The sequence below is a fragment of the Microtus oregoni genome, unplaced genomic scaffold (genome assembly GCF_018167655.1).
Source record: "Microtus oregoni isolate MIOR12 unplaced genomic scaffold, Mior012 000000F_ref0000247, whole genome shotgun sequence".
NCBI lineage: Eukaryota > Metazoa > Chordata > Mammalia > Rodentia > Cricetidae > Microtus > Microtus oregoni.
In genome coordinates this window covers 13,229,789-13,243,185 of record NW_024543059.1, presented here as the reverse complement: position 1 = coordinate 13,243,185, position 13,397 = coordinate 13,229,789, and the positions used below count along the sequence as shown (strand labels likewise).

At 44.6% G+C, this 13,397-nt stretch overlaps 1 protein-coding gene across 1 annotated transcript in view; it reads right to left on the bottom strand.

The window, feature by feature from the left end:
- Hdgfl3 (HDGF like 3) overlaps window positions 1-9,824 on the bottom strand; it is a 54,227-nt gene extending 44,403 nt beyond the window's left edge. The window contains exon 1 of the mRNA XM_041660880.1: window positions 9,112-9,824. Coding sequence (XP_041516814.1) covers window positions 9,112-9,195 — 84 coding nt within the window. The 5' untranslated portion in view covers window positions 9,196-9,824. The remainder of the gene's footprint in view (window positions 1-9,111) is intronic.
- Between the last annotated feature and the right edge of the window lie 3,573 nt (window positions 9,825-13,397).

Genomic DNA, 13,397 nt, shown 5'->3' with positions numbered 1-13,397 from the left:
GCACAACTGCCTTACTTATTTTATATTTCCTTGAATCAAAGGGCTTTTAAAGAGATAGACTAGAGAAATATAATACAAACCAATATAATAAAGGTTCTGATTTAAGATTGCCAGCATCACAGATGTAGGATCTATCTATCTATCTATCTATCTATCTATCTGACTTTCTTACATACTGGCAAATGTTTCTTCAGTCCTTTCATCTAATGGCACAATTGATAAATTTCTGAGGCATTCTTAATGGTCAGGGATTAAGACAGACGGGAGAGTGTTTGCTTAGGAATCCTGAGGCCCTGGGTTTGATTTCCAGCACTCTATAACTGCTCATGGTAATGAATGTTCATAATCCTAGCACTCAGAGGGTATACACTGAGAGATCAGAAATTTAAGGATATTCATTATTTTAAAGTGGATTCGAGGTCAGTCAGGGAAATATGAGACTCTGTTTTAAAACAAGAACAAAAATAAGATATTTATTGTTAATTTTGAGTGTATTTCTTTTTTTTGTTTTGTTTTTTTTTGTTTTTTAAAATATTTATTTACTTATTATGTATACAATATTCTGTCTGTGTGTATGTCTACAGGCCAGAAGAGGGCACCAGACCTCATTACAGATGGTTGTGAGCCACCATGTGGTTGCCGGGAATTGAACTCAGGACCTTTGGAAGAGCAGGCAATGCTCTTAACCACTGAGCCATCTCTCCAGCCCCTTGAGTGTATTTCTTAAGCTACAGTATTATTATATTTACCTTACCCTATTATCAAGATATATACGTAATATGTACACTCTCAGAGATAATCAACTTAATCATAATTAGAAACTTAATTCAAGTAAATGTGTGCATTTGAGCTGACAGATTATTTATTTATTGGTGCTGAAGATAGAACCTAGAGCCTTATGCGTGCTAGACTTTAAAAACCAAGCTATTGCCGGGCGATGGTGGCGCACGCCTTTAATCCCAGCACTCGGGAGGCAGAGGTGGGTGGATCTCTGTGAGTTCGAGACCAGCCTGGTCTAGAGAGCTAGTTCCAGGACAGGCTCCAAAGCCACAGAGAAACCCTGTCTCGAAAAACCACAAAAAAAAAAAAAAACAAGCTATACTTCTCGGTTAAAGCAATGCTAGTAACACAGATCCAAAGTTCTAAAGTGCATACATACCCCATGATCCAAAAATACAATTTCTGGAGACTCATCCAAAGAGAATAACTAATGACCTAGCAAAAAGAATGTTTCTGAATCTTGTTCTATAGTTATAAATTTGAATAACCTATGTCATAATCATTTATAACCATACTAAATGCATACTCATGTTGGTCATAACTGGATACAGGGATATTAATCTTTCTATAATGAATATTATTCACACAATATAACTTTTTACTCAGGAGAAATTAGTATCTACAGCATGAAATTCAATACACTTTCTTTTTAAAAAGCTGATAATAGTTCAAATCATTTATAATACTAAGCTAACTGTATCAGATGAAAATCCACCTTGCAAGAGTCCTGCTTTGCCTCTCATGCTGGACTGTTGGCATTAAAAAAATAATCTGTTGGTGTTTATAAAATACAGGCCTCTTGGTGGTGGTGCCACTGTTCAGGAGGCAGAGGCAGGCGGATCTCTGTGAGTTTGAGGCCAGCCTAGCCTACAAAGAAAGTTCTAGAAGAGCCAGGGCTGTTACACAGAGGAAACCCTGCCTCAAAAATAAATAAATAAATAAATAAAGTGCTGACTAACTAGAAAGTAAAAATAAAAGCACACAAAATTAAGTCTTACTATATTGATTGACTAGTTGATTTCGCAAGAGCATAGATTGACAGGTAGTCTTAGAAATTTACTTTATATTCCTAATCTGAATCAGCTAAATTCCTTTGGTGTATCCCCCCCCCCCCCGCCCTATCTAATTGAAAGGAACAGCCTCCAGTTCCCCAGGACCTTTGTCTAGTTTAGTTCCTCTGACTTCCTTTCTGAGCCTTTCATACCGTATAGCAAAGGGGCTGTATGAATAAAATGGTCCAAGGCAAGTGGTGAAGTGGGGGCGTGATTTGAAACTCCAGGGAAAAAATGTAAATAAAAAGGTAATTTAAAAATAAAAAAAAAGAGGATTAGGTGATAGTTTATAACTTTTGTTACAGATTTCTTTTTCCCCTGCAAGTTTGGCCTACCTAAGTTCTGTGGAGGAAGTGATACTTGGGCATCAGGCTAGGAGAGAGGGTACTTGGAGAATCTTCATTGCTGGGAGGTTGTCAAAAGAGACCTAGTGCAGCTGTCATTTGACACCTGTCCTCTCTTCAAAAGCAGGGGGTGACATTCATAGAGAAACCAGAGCTATGCGGATTAGAGGAAACTACTAAAAGATGGATGGCCTATTGTTTCTGATCTTTGGGGCACCAGGATAATTGCTAAAGGACTAACATCAAGTTTGACGGAAATCAACATTGTATGATTGTCCTTCCCAACATACGATCCACTGGGGGCTTTTCAACTGGAAAACATAATCCAACAAATCACCAAATATTATTAAACATAAAAAAAAATTAAGTCTTAGTCTAAAATAATTAGATTCACAAACTAAACTAGCCTAATTATTTTCACATTCTTTTTTGTTTGTTTTGTTTTCAAGACAGAGTTTCTCTGTGTAGCTCTGCTGTCCTGACTCACTCTACAGACCAGGCTGGTCTCAAACCTCGTGATTCTACTGCCTCTGCCTCCTGGGTCCTGAATTAAAAGCGTGCATCACCAAATGTCATTTTCACATTCCTACTAGGAATTTCTTTACCTGTTTCACAAGTGAAAGTCAGCAACCTGCTAGCAGGCAGGGCTTGAAGTGATCAGAAAAGCATTCTGCCAAGGCCTATACCTATAACCACATCAAACAGACTAGGTTCTGATCTGACTTTTGAATATTCTTAACAATAGAAAACTTTCTCCTGTTTACCAGCCTAGCTGCTTTAATACTAAAGGACACTTCCAATAAAGTTGTCTATAATGCTAAACTATCAGTCACCTTACAAAAGAATCATAAATAGTATCTTACAGTAGAGACTTCATGACAGAGAATTAATGCACATATTGGTATTAAGGATAAGTTGCCTACTTGCTCTTAGTTTATGTAAAAGAAATGAGACAATCTGCCCGTTTCTTGGCAAGGTCAATGCAGTCTCTGGGGAAGAGGCTTCTTCTACCTGAAGACAACTTCTCTGGATGCATGCCAAGGTAGTGAACATTATGGACATCTTACTTCATGTTGAGATTTAAAAGAACTCAAATTCTTGAAAATATGAGGCCTGCTTTCCAGAAATAAAGTCTTATGTCTAATACCTTATTGCCAAAAGCAAACAAATATAGGAACATCACCACCTGGACAGTGCTCCTGTGAGGAAACCCAACTGGTCCAAAAACGTTTACATTAATAAAGATTATAAAATACATTTTATTTATGCTTTTAACTAAGTGCCACAAATGTTATCTGAATTTTGAACTGTACCTAGCACTGTGCCTCTCACAGAACAAAATTTCAGTAAGAGTTCGACACTTACTGTAAAGTTCCATCACGAGAGGCTGAGACAGATCTAGAGCACGATCAAAAGTGATTTAGTGAGAACAGAACGGAAAGACAGATGCAGGCAAACAAATGAAGCTGAAGTCAGAACTGAAAGGAGACCAAAGAGAAACTTCTAAAGTAGCAGCTGTAATCTCTTTTGTCTTTCTGTCTTCCAATACCTGGGGATGGCCCCAGGGCTTCACACTGCTAAATGAGCACTAGCACCAGGTTCAATCTCTAGCAGCAAAGGGAAAGCAAAGCTGAAAACTAAAAATGGTGAGATGGAATCCAGGTAGCTCACAGGATCAGTTGTGTGAGAGGGCATTTCACCACATCTGTCCCAAAATGTGTTTCTAAAAATGAAGGTAGAACCCCACTACAGTGCTCAACCCTTACACGTGCAGCCTGGTAAGCGTTCCTGTGAGCTCTAGCTTGTCCAGCACCAACAGACAAAGGCACAGAGTAACTGCAGGGCTTTTCCCCACTGCATGAGATCTCCACCGCCAGGTCTGCTTGGTTCTCAGTATTATATAAACAGATTTATACTCATACTGTCACGTCTGGCTCCTTTCTCTCAACTTTACATTTTTTTTGGGGTGGGTATCAGTAACACATGACAGAGTTGTCTAATCATTCTCCTGTGAGGGGACACTGGCTGTTTCTACTAGTCTATTATGGATAAGTCGCTTCCTACAGACACTTTTATACAGACCTTTTGGTGGACATAAACACATTATTATTATTATTTGGTTCTATAACAACAGACTGCTATGTCACAAAGTAGGTTTGTGTTCAATTCCAGTAGATGAGGCCAGAGTTTGGAAATGAGAACAATGTTTTAGAGTTCACATAAAGATGTACTGAAACTTTGGGGGGAGGGGTGTCTCGGTGTGTTACCCAGACTGGCCTTGAACTCCCGCACTCAGGCCATCCTCCTGGGTAGCCTCCTGAATACTGAAACTAAAGACTTGTGAAGACTTGGGCTAACATGCCTGGAAATAACTTGGGGGTGTGGGGGAATATTATTTTAAGGTGTGTTACTTTTCTTTTTATGATGCGTTTATTTAACTCTGAGAATCTGTGATTCTTTGTCTAAAACAAAAAAAAGTCCTAATAAAGAGCTGAACAGCCAATAGGCAGACTGGGCTGGCAGGCTGTAGTTTAAATAGGAGAACTCTGAATAGAAGGAGCAGCAATGAGAGAACAAGGGAGAAGGATGTCAGGGGCCAGCCATGGAGTCAGAATGAAAGTAAGATATACACAAGTAAGAAAAGGAAAAAGGCCAGGGGCAAAAAGAAATCGGGATAATTTAAATTAAGAAAAGCTGGCAAGAAACAAGCCAAGCTAAGGCCGGGCATTGCTAAAGTGCTAATGTGAGTGATTTATTTGGGAGCTGGGTGGTGGGTCCCCCAAAAAGTCAAAAGAGTAAAACACAACAATGAGGAGGGTGGACACTAGAGATAAAATTCGGGGCCTCATGCATACAACGCATAGGTTTACTACTGAAGTCCGTCATATCAAGGTTTTCAACTGAAAAAGCTCCTGAACTGAAATACACCGTCTTGGAGGCTATTCTCTGTACCGGGTAACACAGGGTGCTCATAACTCATATCCAAGGTGCATAGGGGTGTGTGGCAGGAAAAGACTATTCTACAAAAGTCAATTTCACTATAATTTAATATAAAAATTGACATTAATGCCCTTACTTAGCCTTACTGTGGTTTACTGCCATTTGTGAGAGCTTGGTTGAACAGAATCACTGAGAATTTAACTCAACTAGCTTTCACCAAACAGACAAATGACTAAAAACTTCTACACAGATAATATTAATGAATACAAGCATACAGATTTAAAAAAATGGCTCAATTGGGATGTGTAACCTAAAAAACAAAACCTGTTTAGAAGATTAAAAGCTGTGACCACTTGATCAATTGGGTCCCACAAGGAGCAGGCCAAAATCATTCTAAAAACTATGGCTTAAAAATATGGATTTTTTTTAACATTACTGTTAATACCTCGACCATAAAAGACATGAACTCTAAAATACCCTCATCTCACGTCATTCCCTTTGGATCATATTCATGTTTATTTTGTAATGTACATAGTAGTAGTATAAAATAAGATGTATACACAATTTTAAGGTAAATTTACATATATGAGAAATGCATACTGAAATTTTACCAACAGGATACTCAGTCAAGAGTTCACATCCTTGTTTAGCGCACTTTAACTTTTTAGTTTTAAGCTAGCAAACCTTTATACACTGATGAATTTCTAGTTTCTAAAGCCATATACAATAGTCCGCAGAAATGTCTAGCTGCCTTTAATGTTAAAATAACAGAGGCAAACAGTAGGAGAGAAGGGAAGAAGACAGGACTGGCCAGGGAGAGACACGAGGGACATTTCCTAGTTACTGGTACTATCTCTATCTCAGTAGGTACTTTTTATTGTATCTGTGTATGTATTAGTCAAACTCAGTGAATGAACACTTATGCTTTCCTTATGTAAATTTTACCACATATGGAAAAATCCATTAAATATGCTGACCTCTAGTTAATGACAAGCATATGTAAGAGTAAATTATAATAATGTCTATAACTTACTTTGAAATATATCACATTAAAATAGACTTCTATATGGATAGAGGGATTGATATATGAACAGATATGTGATAAAACAGTATAATTAATAAAAAATGTAGGTGAAAGATACATGGATGTTCACTGAATAATTGAGTATCTCTGCAGTTCTTCATGGTAAAATAATTTTCTCAACACATCTACTAAAGAGCTGAAAACTGACCGACATTAACTTAAAATGGTACAGTGGTAAAAATGTAAATTATAAATCTATCATGGAAAAGGTACGAATATTTAAGCACGCTGCTTTGGGATACAGCAGTTCCTTATCCTCAAGGTATGTCTCAAGACTCACAGTGGAAGCCTGGAATGGGCACAGTACTATAGCCTATAAACACTGTTTTTTTTTTCCCCTTGAAATATACATAACCATGAAAAAAAGAAACTTATAAATTAGGTTAAGAGATTAACAATAAAGAAAAATTAAAACAATACATTGTAATAAAAGTTACTTGAATGCAGTCTTTCCCTGCCTCCCAAAATACTGTATAGCTGCACTGTACTTCTGAACTGTGGGTAACAAAAACACAGATAAAGGAGACTAATAAACTCTTTATGTAGTGAGAATTATCCTTATTTTACAGACTACTAAATTGAAATTCAGAAAGACTATAGAAGTAGACCAGACCATTAAAAGTCAAGGCCAGGCAGGAATGGAAGACAACTTTCCCAGGTCCTGGGTCCTCTGGACCCACATTTCTCATTAGGTGCCACCCTGAACCAAGCATCTTCCTCCCAAGCATGGAAACTGTTCTTCCCGTCCTGTGCCGACCAGCTCTGACTTCTCAGAAGCTCCCTCCTACAAGACCCAGCTTCTCCTGCTGCCCAGCTGTGATTCTTGGGGGCCGCACACATTGCAACCCCCACATTACATTTTATGTGCGGGGAAAGGGTTGGAAATATGACGGTATACTTTAACTATCAGTGGAAAGCTCTAAGTAGGTATAAAACGAGGGAAAACGCTGCATGAAACTGAGATGAGACCATGTGCAATCAAGAGTAGGACCTCGAAAGAGCTTTTTCTAACCTTCACCCTTCCCTGGAATGCAAAATATTGCTCATCGTAAAATAATTTTCATAGTCAGACCCTTTCCTTAAAGTTAAATCGAAATATGCCGGGTTTTCTTCCATGCACCGTTTTAAATCTGAAAACCTAATGGACTTTTTCTCATCTCCCTTTCTATCTCGGTTTGGAATTATACCTTCAGGGATTTTTTTTTTTTTTGTACAACTAGATAAACAACTAGAAACACTTCTGTAGCACTTGGTTTCACAAATTACCACAGGTGGCCAACCTGTGAGAGCAATATGCTAATGTGAATGTCAGTATTTTCTTTGGGGACACGAGAAGAAATTTTTCAAAGGCCAGACTGTAAGGAATGACCGTGGCCTTCCACTTTTGACCATGCACTATCTCCTCAAAGCTCTGTTATTACCTCTTACTTGACAGGTGCGCACGGGGCTCCCGAAAAGACTCGCCCTTGTGAGTATTGTATACTATTCTGTAGCATCAAAAACAACAAAACCATACATCAAGCAGTAATCCTGCTCTGAAAAGCTCGCCTTATTTTAGGGCCTGGAGAACTTCTTGCACCCTCATGGAGTCTGGGTGAAGCTTTTCTCCTGATGCCTGAGGTTGTTAGGTTGGGAGGAAACCGGAGGCGACTATGTTGGAGCTGCAGACATGGACGTGCAGAGAGTTAAAATGATGGGTTCCTAACAGTGCCTGAAACACACGCCAGATCCCCGAAATTCCTGGCCCAGTGTCCTTTCCATTTTAAAGCCATGCCAAAAACAAACGTTTACAAAAATGACTATGTCCATCCATTACCTCAACTTCACTAAATTTCAGCCTGCCCCTCTTGATGTCACTTCCTTTCCTGAATGAGTGTGTTTTCCCCTTGGTCTTGTTAGCTTCACTTCATTACCACACAACACTCAATTCGCGCTCCCAATTTTGGCCAGCTTTTCCCTTGGCTATTTTTGTTCCTCAGGGACATCAACATTGTTTCCAAGATGCCTTGATTATCCTTTAGATTTCAGGCAGTCAACTGCCGACTATTACAAAACTGAAGGTAAAAGTGGTTTATTTTTAAAACATGAAGCGCACACACACCCGGCAGTGTGCTTCTTTCTTAGTCAGGGAGCGTAATAAAAATGCCGAATGCCAGGTATTAAATGTAGATGCTTTCGAGAGAACACCCTGGCTATTTAGGAAGATAGCTATCGTGGGCTGTGGTTCGAGGCCAAGAACAAGGTTCGGAAACTGACCTCAAACAAATATGGAGGTGAAAAGGCGCAAGGAGCTTCTGGAGCTCATCAGCCTGTGACAGGCTATTTGGCGTCAGTTTCTAAGGACGTGGGGCACCGGGAGGCACCTGGACCGGGAGGCACAGGCGGGGCACAAGGGGATCGCGCTCAGGGAAAACTCAACAAGTCTGGAAGGTGAAGGATGGCACCGGGGTAGAAGATGCTGCCACTAGGCTCCCGCTGGCCTCTGCTCGACCAGGACTGAGCGCCACGGCCGACACTGTCGCCGGCTGGGGGGGGGGGGGGGGGGGGACGACGACAGCTTTTGGCTCTCCTGCCTCGACGTTCACCCGGGACCAGGGGTGTCTACCCAGGACCGTGCCGCGAGCCGGCGCCTCCACCCCGGGCCCGCTCCCCGGGTACGATGGCGACGTCGGGCCTGTCCGGCCGGACCCGCCTTCCAAAGTGGGCGTCACGATGGCCGCCGAGCGGGCCGGATCCCTCGCCTCGGCCCCAAGTCAGGTGCCGAGCACGGCTGGAGGCTCAGCCCAGGCGGCGGCCGGCCGGGCGGCGGGGCTCGCGCTGAGGTGCTGATGGGGAAAGGGGGCGGGCGCGCCATCATGAAGGGAAAATGGTGGGCGGGCGGGCCCGCGCGCGCGGCCGCCGCCGTACTCACCCGGGCGGGCCAGTGCGGGTAGCCCTTCATCTTGGCGAAAACCAGGTCTCCCGCTTTGTACTCGCGGGGCCGCGGGCGCGCCATCCCGGGTCGCCTCCTCTGCCCGCTCGTCCTTGGTCGTCGCGGCGAAGATGCCGAGAGGCCGCCCCCTCCCGCAGCGCCCCGTGCGGGCCGACGGACCGCGCCGCGCGCTCCCCGCCGGGCCTCGAGCCGCCGCTCCGACGAGAGAAAGCGACGAGGCGGCGGCCGAGGCGAGCGGCGTCTGGCTGGGTGTGCGGTGACGGGGGGACCGCAGGCCCGGCAGATCCCCGCCCGGCTGCGGGGGAGAGGAGCACGCGTCCGGCTGCGCCGAATCCCGCCGCCGCCGCCGCCGCCGCCGCGTGCCGTTCACAGCAGCCGCGTCGCCAGCCTCTGGCCGCCGCCGCTGCCGCCTCCCCGCCGGGCTTGCTGGGTTCCGTGCGAGCTCCGGGCCTCGCGCCTCCTCCGAATTCCTCCTCGGGCAGCGACCGCAAACACGATCTTATTATTGTTCTCGCGCGCGCTCAGCATCCCCCCCCCGCCCTCTCGCTCGCCCGCCCCGCTTCCCTCCCCTCGCGCGCCGGCCGGTTAATTCCTAGGTGCACGGCCGGCTTTCGCGGAGAAACCGCGCGCGCCGCCCGGCTCGCAGCTCGCTCGGCCGGCTTGGTGGTGGGCGCGTCCTCCCGCAACAGCGAAGCCGGTGCCCGGCGGGTGGGAGCGCCTACTCCGAGGACGCCCGCCGCCTGCTCTCTTTTGTTCTTGGCCGGGAGCTGCCTGGCGTAGCCCAGCCAATCACTACCCGGCCGCCCCTCTTCCCTCCTGCCCGCGGCCACCCCCCACGGGCTGCACCCCCCCCTTCCCGACCGCCCCCCACCCACGGGCCACTTTCGTGGGTGTTCTCTGGTGAGTGGGGGGGTAGGGGGACGACAAAAGGCTCCCGAGGCCTGGGGATGGCCGCGCGGGGGACTCTGCCTGGTCACTAGGCTGCTGGAAAGAGCTAGCGTTTTTTTGCCCCAGGTCTGCCCTTAACAATGAATGCAGTATGACCCACCTAGGGCGACCTGCTTCACTGGAGTCAAGGCCAGTCTTCACCTTGACACAGTTGGATTTCGAACATGGACCCATAGCCTTTATGCTTCTCTATGTGGGGGCTTCATGGGTCAACAGCTTTGGGGGGGAAAGATTTAGCTTGACCAAGTCACTTGTTTTCCGTTCTGGCAACACGCTGGACAGCAGCTTCTGGTGATTTCTTGCTACAGGTCAGTAGGTCTAGAACGTAGGTTCGCCGTTGTTTTATTTGTCAATCAGCTGACTGCTTTCAAAGACATTCTGGGAGCGAGACTCTTGATAACATCTTGGTGAGTGGTAAAAAAGAGAATTCACTCTTTTCCGAATTGGCCCGAAGGATGAATGAATGCTGCCCCTTCCTTCCATCACTAGAACAGACCTTCTAAGAAGGTCCGCTGCTGCGGCTGTGGCCTGCACGTCGCGCAGAGGACAGTTCTGGCTTGGGGACTACCCTCTTTGCCGTTTCTCCCCTCTGTAGAAGGTGGGTTTTCCAGGCATCTGTTTCCCTGGCTTCCGCTGCAGAAATTGTTTTAATGCAGGCTTCCAGTGGACGGGACCGCAGTCTGCAGACTTTCTGTGGAGTGTTTACTTTGTTCACTGTACTTAGCCATTAAGAGATTCTTTTATACATCTCTTAATCCCCCCACACCATACACACATACACCCCCTCACCTTTTCTTTTTGCATCTCTTAATTCTCCCGCCCCCTACCCCCACCCCTCACCTTTTCTGTGGGCTCACCTTCTCTTCTGCTGCAAAATAAATCTAGGTCTTTCCCCTTTGCAGTGATGGCCTGATAATGTACCATCATCGGGTGCATGGTATGCTTCTAGAAATCACGTCACACCCATTATAGGCACCCGTAGAGTGTTTCCTAGGCCCTCATGTCAAAGCCACATCTCTTGACAGGCTACCAAAGCCCTAAAGGTGCAAAGGCGGAATGGTCCAGTCTCCCGGTGGACTCAGGGTGGTCATGAGTAGAGGAGAGAATCAGTAGAAGTTACCATTGGGAAAGCCATGGAAGGAAGTTGAGCTGGGAAGTAACATGACCGTAGTTGGTCTAGACAGAATACTCTGGTCGCCAGTGTAGGCTAGGTGGATCGGAGAGTGAGGCATGGTCTCAGACGACTTGCTGACTCCCGAGTGGCAAGTAGGTAGGAAGATGGTGATTGAAATCTGATTCCTTGGTTTCTAGACAAAATAACAGCATTGTGGGCATTGGGGAGGGTTAGGAAGTCTGTGAAGAATAGGCGGGTTTGCAGATAAGACCACAAATGGTTTTGGATGTGTTGAGACTTCTGTGGGTCCTGTTTGGTGGGCTTTTGGTTAAGGCAGAATGTAGAAATTTGAATGACATCTGTCAACAGGTGGTTACTATGGCACAGTGTGTCGAAGGAGAGAAGCAATTGCCAAATTTGGAGACAGGTCACCAAACACTTGGAGTCAAGTAGAAGTTCAGTGTCGTAGGATCCAGAGTTAGAAGGCATTTCTAGAAGAAAGGGGATGCCTGGGTAAATGGCACAGAGGATAAGCGAGCTGCTGGAAGAGATGGGCCCATCTATTATGCTGACTGGGAGGTCACTGGTGATCTTTTGAGGATGGTTTGAATAGCGGTGGAAAGAAACCAGAGCGGTGGCTTGAGGTGTGTCAGAGGCAAAAACGTGGATGCAGAAAGTGCAGACCGCTCATTCTCATGAAGTAAACACATCAGGTTCTAATAAAAACTAAATAAACACCAGTGGAGAAAAGACAGCAAGAAAGCAGGAGGGGGCCATTCTATATGGTGCTTGGCTTGTTTTTAAAGATAGGAAAAACAGGAAACAGCTAACCAAGTGGTTAGAGGTAGTGTAAGAGGGGATAATGGACAGGACTTTGGTTATTTTGAGAAGGCAGACATGTCCTCCAGTCTTTTGGTTTCTTGTTTTCAGTTGAGCCTGGCCTTACTGCTCAGCACATATTGCTCAGGCCCTAAGCAAGCCAGACTTAGTAACACAAAAGCAGGGACTCCTCTTATGGGTTGTCTTTGGATGATGATCAGGACTGCCAGATGCGTCTGGCTAAGGGACCGTCTGTCTCTGCAGCCAGACTGGATGCTGACCTCCAGGGGAGGAAACACTGCAGGTTTCACTGAAGGCCTGACTGGTCTCTCCACTTTATACAAAGGACGGACGCTGTGGAAATGCTCAATCCAATATTTGACAGATAGTAAGAAACCCTTTAGAGGTATCAAACGATCCAGATGTATTTATTTAGTGAGTGTGGTCCCAGAAGTTGGTCTGCTTGCTATATTAGCACTTGTGAGGCAGAGGCAGGAGAATCAAAAGTTTAAAGCTAGCCTCGGATACAAAATGAGTCCAGCCTGGGCTATATGAGACCATAACTAAGAACAACAACAAAAGCACATTAATTTTATTTCTGAAACTTGGATGGAAATCCACTTAAAAATTTTAATAGTATCCATGTTCGTTGATTACTTTAAATTTCAGTATTCTCAAATTCCCCTGGGCTAATACTTCTTTCTGCCTCTGGCTCGTGTTTATTTTTGCAATCCTGTGTCACTCTCATCCATCCATGTATTTTGTTGAGTTGGTCCTGCTTTCGCCTTCTCCTTCATATGCTAAGTTAGCATCCAATAAGGGTCCAGTCATTCCTTCACACCCTGCCCTTAAATTCACCCATTCCAACTACCTGTTATTTTGCCTGAAATTATGTATGAAGTGGAATATATATATATATATATATATATATATATACATATATATACACCTGTACACACACACAATTTAGACAATGCCGAGCACACCGTAACTGCTCATTAACTGTTAACATGGCAAGGGTCAAGAGTAACTGAAAAGGATTCTGGGAAAGATGCGCCTAATCTACCACACACAGTCATTGCGTTAGGCAAGAGCCCTTGTGACCTTGCATAAGTCCATTTCAATGGACTCTGCTACTAGAAGCATCTCTTAAATGCCTGCAGCTCAATCCCAAGTCTTATCCTCCTTGAGAGAATGGACTTACAGACACTGGCATCTTCTTGGAAGTCATAGCAAACTGCTGTGAGAGAACTCCCCCATCACTGCCCACCTTTCCCAGAATCCTTTTCAGTTACTCTCAACCCTTGCCATGTTAACAATCAATGAGCAGTTACTGTGTGCTCAGCACTGTCTAAATTATATATTATATATATAAATATACACA